This window comes from Rhinichthys klamathensis, unplaced genomic scaffold (assembly GCF_029890125.1).
Source record: "Rhinichthys klamathensis goyatoka isolate OS25496 unplaced genomic scaffold, OSU_Roscu_1.1 h1tg000040l_1, whole genome shotgun sequence".
NCBI lineage: Eukaryota > Metazoa > Chordata > Actinopteri > Cypriniformes > Leuciscidae > Rhinichthys > Rhinichthys klamathensis.
Window position 1 is genome coordinate 11,084,410 of NW_026606587.1, and position 17,431 is coordinate 11,101,840.

The 17,431-nt window shown below is 39.1% G+C and overlaps 1 protein-coding gene across 1 annotated transcript; it reads left to right on the forward strand.

Annotated features, from left to right (window-relative positions):
- The first annotated feature begins 654 nt into the window (after positions 1-654).
- On the forward strand, positions 655-17,222 carry LOC130081783 (GTPase IMAP family member 9-like). Its single transcript, XM_056246486.1, has 2 exons — positions 655-1,382; positions 17,163-17,222. Exons 1-2 carry the CDS (start codon positions 660-662, stop codon positions 17,220-17,222), a joined length of 783 nt encoding a protein of 260 aa, XP_056102461.1. The 5' UTR covers positions 655-659.
- Positions 17,223-17,431: the final 209 nt, after the last annotated feature.

Below are 17,431 nucleotides of genomic sequence, written 5' to 3' on the forward strand. Positions count from 1 at the left end.
TGTGCAGGCTGGTGGTGGTGGTGTAATGGTGTGGGGGATGTTTTCTTGGCACACTTTAGGCCCCTTAGTGCCAATTGGGCATCGTTTAAATGCCACGGCCTACCTGAGCATTGTTTCTGACCATGTCCATCCCTTTATGGCCGTACCCATCCTCTGATGGCTACTTCCAGCAGGATAATGCACCATGTCACAAAGCTCGAATCATTTCAAATTGGTTTCTTGAACATGACAATGAGTTCACTGTACTAAACTGGCCCCCAAAGTCACCAGATCTCAACCCAATAGAGCATCTTTGGGATGTGTTGGAACGGGAGCTTCGTGCCCTGGATGTGCATCCCACAAATCTCCATCAACTGTAAGATGCTATCCTATCAATATGGGCCAACATTTCTAAAGAATGCTTTCAGCACCTTGTTGAATCAATGCCACGTAAAATTAAGGCAGTTCTGAAGACGAAAGGGGGTCAAACACAGTATTAGTATGGTGTTCCTAATAATCCTTTAGGTGAGTGTATCTGTATTATATAATATAGGCTACCTTAATCAAAAATGTAAGAAAAAAAGGCAGAGTCTCAAAGAAATCTGAAAACAAGCTGTAATGGGATATGCATTTGAAACACATGTTAATACCAGGACCTTGTCTTTTTATCTTCTGCAGTCATGGCAGATCTCAGGATAATGGTGGTTGGTAAAACTGGAGCTGGAAAGAGTGCATCAGGAAACACCATCCTGGGAGAAAAGGTGTTTGAAGAAAACATGTCTTCTGAATCTGTGACTAAGACATGCCTGAAACATCAGAAGAAGGTGAAAGGTGGAAACATCTCAGTGATTGACACTCCAGGACTGTTTGATACAAAAATCAGTAAAAAAATATTGAAGGATGAGCTTGAGAAATGTGTCAATATGTCTGTTCCTGGTCCTCATGCATTTCTGCTGGTCATCAGACTGGACGTGAGATTCACAGACGAGGAGAAAAAAACTGTGAAATGGATTCAGGAGAACTTTGGAGAAAAAGCTGCTTATTACTCCATCATTCTGTTCACTAGAGGAGATCAGATAGATACACCTATAGAGGAGTTTCTGAACAAAAACGGGCAGATTGAAGAGCTTGTTAGACAGTGTCAAGACAGGTATCATGTTTTCAATAACAAAGATAAAAATCCATCACAGGTTAATAAACTGCTGGATAAGATAGTAAGAATGGTGATGGAGAACGGAGGAGGACATTATACAAATGAGATGTACAAGGAGGCTCAGAAGAGGCAGAGAGAGGAAAATGAGAGACGGAAGTTGGAAGAAGAGGAAAGAATGAACAAGGAAGCTCAGGAGAGGCAGAGAATCAAGAACATAAATGAGGATAATAAATCTTTTTTTTCAACAGTTGTAAATGCATTATTGCATTATCTTAAAATGATAGTCAGTTTCATAATATAAATGACCTACACTGAGATGTGCTTGGGAAATGCACAGCAACTGTTTACCATTATATGACCTATAACTCCTGAATGACTTTAGACACACACAGACATCAAGAATCATTGGGTCTCATTCATGAAACACGAGCAGAACGAATTTTTGTGTAAATCGTGTGTAAAGTGGTTCTGGCGTAAATTTTCGGATTCATTAAAATGTTCGTATTTTCCAAATGTTAGTTGGTACACAAGAAATCTACACCTGCTCCCAGCCACGCGTAAATAGTGCGCTTAACACCCGAACGTTTTGCTCATTAATAAGGCTGCATTTTAATTCACCTTAATCGGGTAGCTACATATTCAACAAATATGTAGCTATTATTCAACAAATATGTAGCTAATATTTGAAAAAATATTATATAGTAATTACATACGTTTTTTCTTATCATGAGAGCCAGTAATAGCATCTGCGGTGGTGGTCCTTCTCCAGTTTGAATACTATTTTTCCGAAGTGAACTAATTCGTTTTTTTTGCTCTCAAGCTTAATGTCGAACCATTTTCTTCTCACTTCTGGGAATGTTCGATTAATAGATAACAGATGAAACTCCATATGCTGCCAAGCTTCCTTTTTTTAGGACCCGATACGCCACTATGTAGGCTACGCTTGAAAATATGAACTTTTGAATGAACTTCTACGCGTTTTGAATGAACTTCTGATAATAAAACTTCAATTTCTGCATCTGAGAATTTTTTTTTCATTCGCATTCATGTCATAATATGATGCCCATATATAGTTGTCAGTCGGATTTAATGGGCAGGATTTATGGTAATTGAGAATGAACGTGCACGCGCATCCCATTTACGACTGATTGGAATTCATTAACACACACACACATTTCACTATCACATCTGACGTTTACGAAGTATTTGTGAATCAGGAGAAGAGTTTTCGGGAAGGTCTCTTTACGCGCAAATCACTCGCATATTTACTCGTATATTTACGAATGTTTCATGAATGAGACCCAATGCATGAATCTCAACAACGGTGACATGATTCATGCTGCAATGCATACTGGGAGTTCGGTTTCGCATAGTGCACCCAGGATGCATTGCACCATGAATCATGTCATCGTTGTTGAGATTCATATACTGATTCTTGATGTCTATGTGTGTTTATATGATGCAGGAGCTCAAAGAGTTTTTTGTATAAAATGTGTTTTCATTTTCTATGACTATCATAGCTCAATTGAAGATGTACAATTACATGTTCACTATAATCAATAATGCGAAATTAATAACGTCACTAATATCATACTATGAATGGGATCAGTAACACAATGTTACACAATATTAGGGGTGGGGGGGGAATTAATTCATACATGAATCACGACTCTATCTTCAGCTGAATCGCATAGATGTACAAATTTCAAAAATCTATATCCTAAATATATTTTGTGTTATATTTTTTTAACTTCACTCTACTACTTAAAGTTATTGACACGTTGGTGCGTTATTAATCACGATAAGCTGCGAAAAAAACGACTGTATGTTGCGCTGACGGACATACAGCTGAAGCTCGAGCACAAATGCCGCTCAAATGCATGTAATCCCAAATTCAGCTCTCTTTCACAGCTTATTGCGCTTTAATGGTTAATTACACACAATTTTGTCAAAATGCACATTGTGTGGAGTATTCTGGAGTCTGTTTTGTTCTACGTGAATGTAAACAGTTGGAAGCAAATAGGATGTGTAAGGGGCCGTTCACATGTCACGCTCAAATTCATCATTTCAAATGTAGGCGCGCGCTCATAATGGAAGCAACATGGTCGCGAAATGTAGGTGGCGCACCGCGGGTCATGTGACTAGAACCAACCAATCACACAGCTGGTGAAATTCTCTCTATGGTTCTTTTAAGGATGGAGTGCACCCAAACACTACAAGTTTTTTCTCTTCTCCATAAATAAATCTTGTAGCAGAGCTTCAGTGTTTTTCGGTGGTGTAAATCCATTACTGAAACTTCGTCATTGTAGAGACTGAGAGCTCAGTTCATGGTTGCATAGCAACGACAGACGCCACGGGAGCTCACAAGCTTGTGGAAAGGAGACAGCGGCACAGCCACGCCTTCCACACGTTTTGAGGCGCGATATGTGAACGGCCCTTAACAGTATTACCTTTATTAAAAGATCTGTGCATTTGTTCTTAAAGGGACAGCAGCCTAATAAACTGTTGCCATCCATTTCATTAATGTAAATACAAAATTAAAAAATCAGAAATCACTCACTGCTTTTGACTGAATCACTTTTGTATCTTTATTATTCAAGTAATGTATATTTAATTCATACAGTGAAGACTATACAGCGTTTTATTTGTATATTTGATTATTCAATTTCTGTAGTATTTTAAAGTCGTTATGGAATCTAAAGCTTCCTCTCTGTCATGTGTCATGTTCTGATTGGTTGTTTTCAGGCCTTGTTTGGTAATTATATCTCGCAATTGCGACTTTAGCTATTTCTCAGAATTCTGACTTCATATCTCGCAATTGTGAGATAAAAAGTCGCAATTATTATTATTTTATTTTTATTCAGTGGCGGAAACAAGCTTCCATAGTGTTAAAATGAACAAAAGCTTATATAAAAAAAAGAACCTTCTATATATTTCATCTGAGGAGTAAGAAGGGAAAGAGAGAAAAATATATAAAATGAGAGGTTGGAGTGAGGGGGGAAACCTGTCCATGGAACTGGTTTAACTGTTCAGCACCTCCCTGAGTAATAACATATCAGTCTGAACAAATTAGTTATTTCTTCCTTCTTTTCCCCTTTACCTGAACACAGAAATTTCATGAAGAGCTGTCAGCTGTCTTCAAGGGAGAAATCGTATTTTCACTCTCTCTTCTGCTGCTTGTTTTTGGTCTCTAAAAGAATAAATTCATCAGATCTCCATTTTTCCATCTTTTGGTCGAATCTGGATCCCATCCATACGCCTTCGCTCCCACAAAGTAGGTAACAAAGTTTAACGCGGAAGTGGTGAGAAAGAGAAACTAAACGCGTCTAATAGTCTCGAGGCTTAGACCCTTTTAGTTTCTCTTTCTCGAATGCAGTCAGACAAAGACGGAGAGATTCTGACAAAAACAATCTGAGACATATGTGAATAAGGTGAGTATAAATTAAATGACATGAAATTCTTTTATTTGTTCTAAATCTTATTCTAATTTACTCAAACTTGTGTATAAATTGGATTGGTTCCGCCACCGTAGGCATAACTTCGTCACGATGTAAAACAGAGGGAATTCTTCTCCACTTTCATCGCGTCGTTCATTAGCAAAACCGTAGACTGTAAAAAAAAAAAGAACACAGCACAGTGGGCAAAACACACTAGCGATCAAAGACGCACAAATGTTGGACTATACATTTGCATTATTAAAGGAGAACTCCGGCGCAAAATGAACCTTTGGTCTAATTACACATTGTTACCTAGTCAACCGTTATCTGAGATTTGTTTTCATGATTATTGAATGTAAATAGTTTTATCTCTAAAAACAGTTTAGCCTATAAAGCTAGTATATTGGGCATAGTGTAATGACAAATAAAAATCGCTTGTTAATACCACTAACAAGGCTGAAAATAGACCCACACTAACACGGTAGCATAATGAGGGTCCCTACCTTCAAACCGAAGCATTGAGAACTTTGTCAGTGTCCAGACAGTTTAATAAGAAGATATTTTAAACATACAGTCAACTTCGCGTATACAGGCAGGAGCCATCTTTGAAATACAGCCTTTACCAGTCGATCTACGAACGCCGATCCAAGCCTGCTGTTCGCGCTCACCTTATCACAACTTATAGCTCGTTCACATTCTCACCAGCGCACTTGGATCGGCGTTCGTAGATCGACTGGTAAAGGCTGTATTTCAAAGATGGCTCCTGCCTGTATACGCGAAATTGACTGTATGTTTAAAATATCTTCTTATTAAACTGTCTGGACACTGACAAAGTTCTCAATGCTTCGGTTTGAAGGTAGGGACCCTCATTATGCTACCGTGTTAGTGTGGGTCTATTTTCAGCCTTGTTAGTGGTATTAACAAGCGATTTTTATTTGTCATTACACTATGCCCAATATACTAGCTTTATAGGCTAAACTGTTTTTAGAGATACAACTATTTACATTCAATAATCATGAAAACAAATCTCAGATAACGGTTGACTAGGTAACAATGTGTAATTAGACCAAAGGTTCATTTTGCGCCGGAGTTCTCCTTTAAAGCTGCAGTCCGAAATGTTGGCACGGCACAGCGCGGATGAATCCAATATTTTGAGGAGAATGTGCGGCTGTCAATCACCGCGCCGGTGTGGATACCTATATGGGGAGGCTGCAGACCTGGAGCCGGCAGATATACGCCCCTGGCAGTTTTACGCCCCGGCAGTTTTAGGACCCTGTTGTTTCTGATGCGTCCAGTAGAGGGATATACTGCGAAATAACATAATTAAATCGACGCTTACACATTAATAACCCGTCCATAGACTTGACAATTTTGTGTTTTTTGTTAATTTAAATATAAACGTTACAGTGTAGATCTCCACGGATTAAATTTTCTGTAGATATTCAGTTGGGCTTCACTCTCTTCACTCAACCTACAGAAGACTATTTGTTTTTGTGATTGAAAAATTAAAAATACACATAGTTGGATCAACTATGTTGTTATGATGCTATGACCTATTGTAGTTATAGGCCAATTCACCGTAGGTTTTTATATACAGGAGACTGAGTGAAATATGTTTTTGTGAATTTATATAAAGTCACATTTAGATATTAACTATATTTAGCCCATTAGACATGCAGTACCGTGTAATAATATGGACCCTCGAGGAAATATCTGCTGTACTATTCTATTGGTCATCATACAGCTACAAAACAGTGTCCTACACAGCATTTTATGAAGACAAACACAATTTATCCCTTTTCTAAAATTCCATGGGCCATTTAGAAGATATAGACAATATTGTTGTTCACAAAAAAATATTTATTAACACCATTTATGAATTATGATGACTCCCCTATGGTTTGCCACTCTTCTTTAACTGTTTTTTTTTTTCTTTAACTGCTCCTGCTCACTGATGAATAGGGTTGGGTATCGGTTGGGTTTTATCCGATTCCAGTACCTACTCTGTATTTTTTAAACGGTTCCGGTGCTTAAACGGTTCTTAAATCGGTACTTAAGAAAATGAAACCGTACACACTTTATAAAAAAATAATACCCTTTAATTTACAGGGCCAAACTGGACACAATATTAACTTAAATCTTTAAACAATATAAATACAAGTAACATATGGTAATAATAAAACCAATATAAAATAAAAATTCATATTTACATAATATCAAATGAAACAATATTGTATCAAACAATTTAATAATACTGGAGATTAATAGAGATTACTAGCAGGCAGAGCTGCCAACTCTCACGCATTGACCGTGAGCGAGAGAGCGAGAGACCTTGCGTGTGTGTGTGTGCCTAATGAAGTTAGGCACCGAAATCAGGCACCGAAATTTTCGTTCTTATTCGGTCTGGTTACTACCGTTTACGTCGGAACCGGTTCCCTATTGGCACCGAGTTTCGGTACCCAACCCTACTGATGAAACATTAAAAAATGAAACATTAAAAAAGTTAAAAAGGACATCCATGGTGAATTTGACCTTGTCCCTGTGTGTGTGTGTGTGTGTGTGTGTGTGTGTGTGTGTGTGTGTGTGTGTGTGTGTGTGTGTGTGTGTGTGTGTGTGTGTGTGTGTGTGTGTGTGTGTGTGTGTGTGTGTGTGTGTGTGTATTTCCTTAAGTAGCTAAAGCAAACACACCTTTATGAGATCCAAGTTAAAGAGAACTTGGTAAAGACAGAGTATGATAAAACCCACATTAAGTGCACATACCCTACATTTCAGTCCAGATCAGTAAGCTATTTTAAGAAAAAATGTATATTAAGATATAAATTAGATAATTAGATCATCTCATTTATAAGAAACAACTCAAACCAGAATCTACATTCAAACCATATGGGGAAAGTTTTTAATGTGTTCTAACGTATTTGAGTGAGTGTGCAGTTTAACTGTTTACTTAGAGAGAGAGAGAGAGATTTACATACCTATTATAAATGTGTCTTTTGTGTGTTCACACCATAGACTGTAAAAAAAATTCACATATTTCCATTATCGGTAACACTTTATTTTAAGGTGCTTGTAATAAGCAGTAATTAACAGTTAATAAGACACTTATAAGACCTTATAGGATGCATATAAGATGCATATAAGCATTAACTACTTCATATAAAGGTTAATTAAAGGTCCAGGCCCTGAAGAGATCAGGGAAACTACTCCCTCTTGGGAAGGTAAATTTTTAAGGCACTGGGAGTTTGTGTTACCATTTATGTTTGTTCGGCGGTTCTAAAAGTGCAATGTATTGATACTTGAGAAATGTATTATTTAATTTTATTTATTTATTATCATTAGTTAATGCTTATATGCATCTTATATGCATCTTATAAGGTCTTATAAGTGTCTTATTAACTGTTAATTACTGCTTATTACAAGCACCTTAAAATAAAGTGTTACCGCCAAGCTAAAGACAGGCAACAAAAGAAAATTAATTTTAATTTTAAATTGAGTACAGAAGGGAAGCTAAACCTACACGTGGTTAGCTAAGTTTAAGCCAGATAGAACAGAAACCTGTCAAAATACATTATAGACGCATCCATTGATATATAAATGAATTGATATCTACCTACCCTAGCTCTATCGAGCTAATCGTTTATAAATAATAAATGTTGCATCATTGCTAAAAAACAATAACTTTAGCAGATTATTTAACATACAAATGACAGAATCTATTTTTGTCAGATTTTAATTCTAACGATGTTAAACTTGATTATACGGTATTATTACTTTGTCTTCTGGGCAAGTTTCATCTTCATAAAGACAGAACCATTCAAAGTAATCCTGATTCTAGAATATTCTCCTCTGATATAAAGTTCATTTTTTTCCTTCCTTTAAGAAAATGTCAGAAACTTTAAACTCAAAGGTTTATAAAACAAATAATATCATTGAGTCTGTTGTAAAGAACCTTACATGTTTTTATATTGACAAAATGTAATATTGCATTGATTTGTGTACCCTAATTCAATCTCTTTTGATGTCCGTTTACCCCCCTTGTTTTTTTGTTAAACAGATAATTTAATCCGTGCAGATCTACACTATAACGTTTATATTTAAATTAACAAAAAACACAAAATTGTCAAGTCGGACGGGTTATTAAGCGTCGATTTAATGATGTTATTTCGCAATATATCCCTCTACTGGACGCATCAGGAACAACAGGGTCGTAAAACTGCCGGGGCCTAAAACTGCCAGGGGCGTATATCTGCCGGCTCCAGGTCTGCAGCCTCCCCCTACTCGTGGATACTGTCATTCAGAATCACAGATTCTACTTTTTGGAAGTATATATGACCAACATAAGAATTTTCACCGGAAAAATGTCATCTGAACAAGTGAGTAACATCCACTTTTGTTCTGAAGGGGCAAAAACATTGCAGCAAATCGCGCTGATTAAATCTATCGCTTTTCTTATCATATCATGTAAATTATATAGCCGTCATCACGTTGGAAAGGTACGGAAGCGTATTGCATTCACTTGAGAAAAAAAAATCTACTCTGTTTTTCTGAATTAACGAGTTAATTATATCAGAATTACGAGATCATTTTTCATGAATACAAAGTTTTTGCTCTGTTTTTCGGAATTAACGAGTTAATTATCTCAGAATTACGAGTTCATTTTTCATGAATACAATTTTTTTGCATAATTGACCGTTCGCAAAACCCCGCCCTCGAACGGTCCTCGTCCAATCATAGCTCAGCAACTGTAACTAAGGAGAAGGACCCCCGTCAAACATTGCGATTTCAGCAAGATGGTGAAACGATGCGCCTATGGCACCTGCAAGTCCGACACCTGGTACCCCAAAAGTTTAGAGGGAGGAGGCGTTTCAGGCAGCCTGTAATGGTGTGTTCACACCGAACGCGAATAGAGCGTCAAATACGCGTCTAGTTAGACGCTTGAACATTTGCGAATCTTCCGCTCGAGTTCAAATTTTTCAACTTGCGCTGAAGACGTTCGCAGCAAACGTGTCGCCCAATTCGCGTCATTCGCGACGCCCGGCGCGAATGATGCGTCTATTCGCGTCTTTGCATTGACTTTGTATGTAATCTACTCGCGCAAATAATTAAATTCGCGTTCGGTGTGAACACACCATAAGGTAGCTGTTAGCCTTTCAAGCACATACAGGTTGACGGTCACTATAAAATCTGTAAAACTGAACTTAGTTGTGCTTCCATCTAGAATTGTTACCGAAAGCAGTGCATAACATTTCACCAACAAATCAACACATTTGCCATCTGTAAAGTCATAACATACTAAGGCCATGTCCACACGGACACGGGTATTTTTATAACCGGAGTTTTTCCTCCTGCGTTTAAAAAAAATCTCTGTCTACATGAAAACGCAAAAACACGCTATCAAGCGCCGTCAAGAGCATGCCGCACCAGCAGGCTGCGATATAACCCTAAACGTAAAGCCACGTTGGCCAATCAGAAGCCGTCAGCGGCGCATAATCTGACGTCAAACACAGCGGATAACGGCACACACTCTGACGTCGCAAGGCAAAAACTCCGGTTATACTGTCAACACGACAACACTGCAACCGGCGTTTCTGAAAATCCTCACCCTGGCAGGGGTTTTCAAAAATGTTCGGTTTCAGTGACCTGATACTGCGTTTCTGTGTGGACAAACGGCCGAACCGCGTAAAAAAAGTCCCGGTTATAAAAATACCCGTGTCCTATTGGACATGGCCTAAGCTATCTGATAAGCGCTAACCATGTTGCTATCCATACAGAGATAGCAAGGGGTTGACGACGACGTTTAGCTCTCCGGTGGTGGTTGCCAGTGGATCGCCAACTTCTAGCTATCTGGCATAGGCCTACTGTGTATTAAGGTCCCAATAGGCGATTATGAACTTATTGTATTTTAATCTCCAAAACCAATCACTTATACCAATAGGTATGGAGCTCAACCCAGCCATGGCTATGTGTCTGGTTCTCAATTGTTTGACGGGCGTAGTAACAATAACTTGGGGGCGTGGCTTTTGCGAACGGTCAATTGAGATAAGTCATTAATTCAGAAAAACAGAGCAAAAACTTTTTATTCATGAAAAATTATCTTGTAATTCTGAGATAATTAACTCGTTAATTCAGAAAAACAGAGCAAAAACTTTTTATTCATTAAAAATTATCTCGTAATTCTGAGATAATTAACTCGTTAATTCAGAAAAACAGAGCAAAACCTTTTTATTCTTGAAAAATGATCTCGTAATTCTGAGATAATTAACTCGTTAATTCAGAAAAACAGAGCAAAAACTTTTTATTCATGAAAAATTATCTCGTAATTCTGAGATAATTAACTCGTTAATTCAGAAAAACAGAGCAAAAACTTTTTTTCATGAAAAATTATCTCGTAATTCTGAGATAATTAACTCGTTAATAGCTGGGTTTCAGTCACGTGATTATGATGACGCGCGAAATTCAGATGGAGGGCAGGGAGTGAAGAGCGCAATGGACGAGATGGAGGAAAGTCCGTACTGTACTACTTTACACGCTATTACAAGAGAAAGATATAAACAAAAAATAAAACATATGTTGGACGTGATCCTTACGTTATGAAGAGGAGCGATTTTCAACTGAATTGAAAGATTTTCCTGCCATCGAGGCGGTAGATATCAGCAACTACCTCGTCTTACAGACATACTTTGACTTTACAAAGTTCGTAAACGTTACACGTTACACAAACATAGCCACTTAAGTTGTATTAACTCACATTTGATGAAGTGATCACTGCACACACGGGCATTTTCCCATTCGGCTCCTCCCGACCGCAGACGTAGGTTTGCAAGCCGTTTTTCGGTCAATTTCTTGCATTTTCCCCCCTTATGAACAACAACTTTTGGTACACGGTAAAACTCCTCGTGGTTTGATCGATTTAAGTAACCATAAACGACTCAAAACATAGGCATTTTGAGTTTGTTGTAGTGCTTTCTAAATACAGCAAATCACTTCCTGCCCTCCATTTGCATTTCGCGCCATGGCAACGCAGTGGCATGACGTCATATGAAAACAAGCTATTAAGAAAAACAGAGTAGATTTTTTTTTCTCTTAAGTGAATGCAATATGCTTCCGTAGAAAGGTCACGCGTGACATCATTAAACATCCAGGATACGAAAGGACCATTTTAAACAATAAACTGACACAAAGACATAAATATGTCATTCAACACACAATAATATTTGAACAATCCTTCTTCTCTAGTCTAGGCAAGTAAACAACCCAGCAAACACAGAAAGTTGGCACAACGTAGCCTACCCGACGTTCTAACAACATTTTAACAACATGGCCAAAACGTTGCTTTAACTAACTTAACTAACTTGAAGGTTGTTACAGCTTTGTCACAATGTTGACATAAAACCACCGTTCAGGGCCATTGTTTAAAGGGAAACTAAACCCTAAACCAACTTTTTTTTAGTTAATGATCTGTAAGAATGGGGCTTTATTAGTGCTGTTCATTGATTCAAGTAACTTTTTTGACATTTGGGTATAAAGTGTTTTAATTTTAATATATGGTGTAAAAACGTCTGAGTGCTGCCCTCTTCAGGTTGAATGGTGGCTACTGCAGTTGAATTTTCCTATTGGATGTTTGCGGTGGTACGTGACGTAAGTGGTGGCAGGTGACGTAAGCAGGTTCCAGCTCACCACGCCCTTGGTATGAGCTAGCGTAGATTTATCAGGGGGTCAATCCAGCGCTCGAAAACCGTACCACACCCAGGGGCTGCCATTGGCTAACAAGCCATAACCTGCTGTTAGCATTCCATTGACTCCCATTCATTTTGGCGTCACTTTAACAGCGAATAACTTTACATCTGAGGCGTTTAAAGACTCTATTTGTCCATTTGTTTATTTCTAAATAAACACGACAATGTATAAAAGGCTCCATTACCTTGTATCTTACATTATGGCCCAGTAGAAACAGTTTTTGTAAAAGTAGGCTAACGCTTGCGTCATAACACGCGACTCTCTGGAAATTACCGTATAGGCAGGAGGAGAAGCTCACAGTAAATCGGGGGGACGTGGAGGCATAAAGTCCGATAAAGTGTAGGGAGAAGCCCATAGAGAATCATAAAGTTGCTCCTGCTCCCAGCTCATTGACAGCTCCTACTCACGCTCTCCGTTTCTGCAAGATTCGGAAGGGAATGATTCAGATTGCTCTTGGCACAGCTACAGTACTAGAAGACTTAAAATTGTCAGACAGGCTGCTCACGTCACATCCACGTCATCAAGCTCAGTTTGAGTCTGTGCAGTACGCCTCAGCCATTAGGAAGTGAGTGCTTCTAATTTGCTTCACTTTTCTCCGTTGAAACCTATGGGGTCGCTGTGTCCAGTTTATATACGGTCTATGAGATTTATCTGTAGTGGTCAGGAGTGTATTTAGGTGTAGTGTTGCTGGTTGCAACAGCACTGCTGGACTGCATAGCTTTCCAGCAGACTTGGAAATTAGGCGCCAGTGGTTGCATGCACTTGGCCTGGAAGACCGTGAGTGTGAAACACTTCTGAGTTGCTTTTCTAACGCAATAGAGGTGGAAATGGGCTTCTCCACACAGCTCTCACTGAAAAGCGACACAGTGCCAAACGCTGCTACTCCTGCATGGACTCCACCACCGCAGCAGCATCTTGATGTGAGTGATCATATATATTTTAATCACAATTTATGGTTAGGCTAAAGCAGTGGTTCTCAACCTCTCCTGCAGGGACCCCCTGACACACCATGTTTCTGTTTTAACCCTGAAATGGCACACCTGATTCAATTAATTAAAGGCTTAATGAGTCATTATTAGAGTAGGAAGTAGGAATTAGTTAATTGATCAATTAGTCAACTACTCATTAAGCCTTCAATTAATTGAATCAGGTGTGCCATTTCAGGGTTAAAACAGAAACATGGTGTGTCAGGGGGTCCCTGCAGGAGAGGTTGAGAACCACTGGGCTAAAGTTAATCCAGTGGGGTCGACAAACGCACCGGTGCATTTTGCTGGATTTTTTCACATAGCGGCAAAATATGAATATGCCTACAGATAGCGCGCGCTATTGACATCAACTCGATAAAACCATTATTTTACTGTCTATATATAAAACTCATATGCATGTACTTTACGTCGTCTTGCGACCCTGTGAGTCACTTCACATTTTAGAGCATAGTTTTAGAGAGTCTGACAGCAGGTCAGCAGGTGCACACATTTGAATTGCGTGGTAACAACAGATTCAATAGAGCGCAAAGGGGGCGGAAGATCATTCCAAAGCCTAGAAGCAACAGCCTGAAAGGATCGGTCACCTCCAGTACGAAAACGAGTGCGTGGAACCTTCAGCAGATTCTGATCCACAGACCTCAGAGCCCGCACAGGGGTGTTGGGCTGGATCAGATCACTGATGTAAGAAGGAACCTGACCATGCAAGGCTCTGAAAACTAGAACCAGAATTTTAAACTTGATCCTATTCATACTTTGCAGTCACATGACTACCATGGATACCTGGCGGGCAACAAACGGGTATTTTCAACGTAGAGTCCTGTAGTTCCAGGTCTTTTCTAGTAGCTATCAAGTCTGTTAGCGAGCTAGCTTCATAACTATGGACTTGGATTAACTCCAAGGTAGCTAAATTGTGTAAAGCAGACAAGGTTTTTTTAAGATAATTGAGCAGTAATAATTCCTCCGTAAATAATCTAGCTCTACTGTTGGGTCATATCTGGTTCTCATTGAAAACCAGAGATATCACAAACCTCAAAACAACCTATCACACACTTTTGTTGTTGTTAGCAAAAGACGACAGCTGTTACTGTGCGCTCACACCGCCACCGGCGAGAGCGTCAAAGTGCCCGGAAGTCATAGCCTCGTGAGACCATCCTGATCTCGCGAGCTTTCAAGGTTTCACTCGCAGATCAGTCTGGATACTTTCCGTTAAAGAAAATTTGGGAGCAGTTCACCAAACGAACGTCCAATCAGCGTTGGCTTTGAGGCGGGTTGAGGTGTGACGCAACGAGAAGCGCGTCAGTTCAGTCTAAAGAACATGTCGGCTTCAGCGGATGAAACTAGCATCAGCGTGGCTATCGAGCAAGTTTTATCGGAATTACAGAGTATTTCTTCACTGAAAGAAGAGCAAAACACTGCTCTGGAGGCTTTTCTCAGAGGAAAAGATACGTTCTGTTAGTACGTCATATGCTTCGTTGATCTGATTGGTTGATTTGGCCCGTCTATCACCAACATAGGCCAATCAGCTAACCAGTATTTTCGCCCCTTACCAAAACTACTTCAACGGAAGGTTTCCAGATGGATATGCGGAGCAAATCCATCTGGCGGAGTCAGGTTACGGAAGTCATTCATTTTCAATGAATTTTGCCGCTCTCACTGGCGGCGGTGAGAACATACAGTTAAGCCTAGCTTAGACTCATAACACAAACAGCTGACTCGCCGAACCAGCTGCTGGTGTTGATTGAAGAAACTACAGGGTAACTTAAAGACACGATTAATTACATGATCATACACCCATTGTATTCAAACAAATGTTGAAATTACCTTTGATGTAGTGATGGAATGATCACTGCACAGACGTGAATACTGTGAAGGTTGCTTATCTCATCTGCGGTTAGTGCATCCAATCGCACAACAACTATCTGGCATGTCGTTTACACCTCAAAACACCAACTTTTGTATAGTAAAACTGGCGACGTCCTGGCAAGATCCTTGATTAGTTTACTGGGTTTCGTTGCTGGAGAACGACGTTCTTGCCCACCAGCCAGTACTTGTGACGATCCGTGCAAAGTATGAATAGGACACTGGCAGCCAATGCAGTTCTTTTAGAATAGGGTGAGTCCTCCTATTAGTATGGGTCAGAATTCTGGCTGCAGAGTTTTGCACTAATTGCAGTCGAGAGATAGCCTGGCTCCGCCCTCCTGCGTACTTCTGATTTTATTTCCCTTCAGTACAACGTCTGGGATTGTGGTGTATTTTTGGTTTTCTCCGATCATTTTTTGGAGGTCCAATCAGCGAACAGAGGGAGTGGCTGCGAACGATGACGTTGAGGTTGTGCGCTAGTTTGAGTTGTAGGCTTACGTCACGACCAAAGGTTAACGATTGGTTATGGCAGATCCAGAGTGACTCTGGGCAGATCCAATAGTTTGATGAACTAAAAATTAACATAATGCGAGTTCTTCACTCTCTCTGTCAGCGAACTCCAATTTGAAACGCGTTCGGAAATGATCTGTAACTCCACGAAAATTCAGTCAAACAGGCAAACATACCCACGGGCATAAAGCTAGAGATCGCATCTTTTAAATGAAGTCATTTATATTAAAAACAAATATTCTCAGCTTCTGTAATCTGTATGAAAATAGAGCGATTCCAGTCGAGCTCATTACGAGCTCATTCACTTTAATTCGTTCACGCCTACTCCCGGAGCGCGCTATTCACAAGATAATGTGTTAAGCCATCTATGGAAAACAGGTAAACGCCCCCAAGCAAATGCATTAAAGGCTTCAAGTTTCATCATTCAGTTCACCTGCGCGTTAGGAAGATGGCACGATACACCGGTGTAGAACCTCTTCAGCTCGTCCTGGATACTAGCGACGAAAAATCCACATTTTCATCAGAAGAAGAGCGCGACTCTGATGACGACCGTTTGATCGAGCCGTGGATAGAATTTCGTATGAGTAAGTATTTAGTCTTACTTCCATTAGTTGACAAGCAGTCTTACTTCCATTAGTTGACAAGCTATTCAATATAAACATGTAGCTTACATACTATACTGGGTGGACTATTTTCCACTTGCCATCCAGAGTATTGACATTTGATATATTCAACACGATCTAATGAAAGTGCATATCTATACCATGAATTTAATATCTCGTGTTAAAGAGATTTTTTTTTTTTTGTTTTGTTTTTTTTTAAGTGCATGCTACGCACTGTAAACCCCAGTTAGGAAATTTGTATGTGTAAATGATATGTTTAGATCATTGTGTATGAAAGCTAGAATGTAGAAGTTATTTTAGAAAATAGGCCTACTAGATGTTTAGATTATATTTTGACTAGTTTAAATGCTGCCTCATTATTATCATTGACGATGCATGCTCGCAAATTAATGCTCCCAGTTAATGACTTGCGCAAATGTGTTTTGTTTGCGGTGTGCCTCTCCGGCAATGGCCCATTGACACGCATATTTATTGCACTCGCCTAAAATTATTTACATCAGTTATTCATTATAGACTAATGCTGCTATGGTTATATTTATGTAATAATATTCCTCAACTTAAAAAAAAAAAATAGAAATGTAGTTTCATCACTACCTCCGCCTGCAACTCGGAGTGCGCTTAGCAACACAGTCAGAAATCAGAAAGAAAGTACATATTTACCTACAATTTTACAGATGTTAGTTCAATTTTGTTTATACTTAGTACAATATGAGCCTGTATGACTTCACAATTGCTTTGTTTATAGCCGACTGATTATTTATTTATTTTACTCACATTTGATTTGCTTAGAGCAAATTTAGAACATTTAGTTTCTCCATATAGAGGAATTACAATAAAACAGATTGAAAAACCTTTGAATCTCCTCTCATTCTTGGTTCAGGCTGCCTCACTTGATGGGCCATTAGCCATTGGGAGAGTGTCTGTCACACCCCTGGTCTGAATCTCATTAATATTGATAGGCCATTACCACCCCCTCGCATAAACCTCTTCTGACCAAAAAACTGTCATACAAAGTATGAATTCATGTTTTGCTTTATGTGAACAATAAGGCAGGATGGTTTTCACATCATTTTGAAGCCAGAACTCGAAGCGACAACATCCATTTTTAAAAAGTCTTGTGGACACATATTTAGTATGTGTTTTGTGGTC

Coding starts and splice junctions, on each gene's coding strand:
- LOC130081783 (XM_056246486.1), top strand. CDS start 660: ATGGCAGATCTCAGGATAATGGTGGTTGGTAAAACTGGAGCTGGAAAG. Junction 1,383..17,162: donor AATCTTTTTTTTCAACAGTT/GTAAATGCATTA, acceptor TTCTTGGTTCAG/GCTGCCTCACTTGATGGGCC.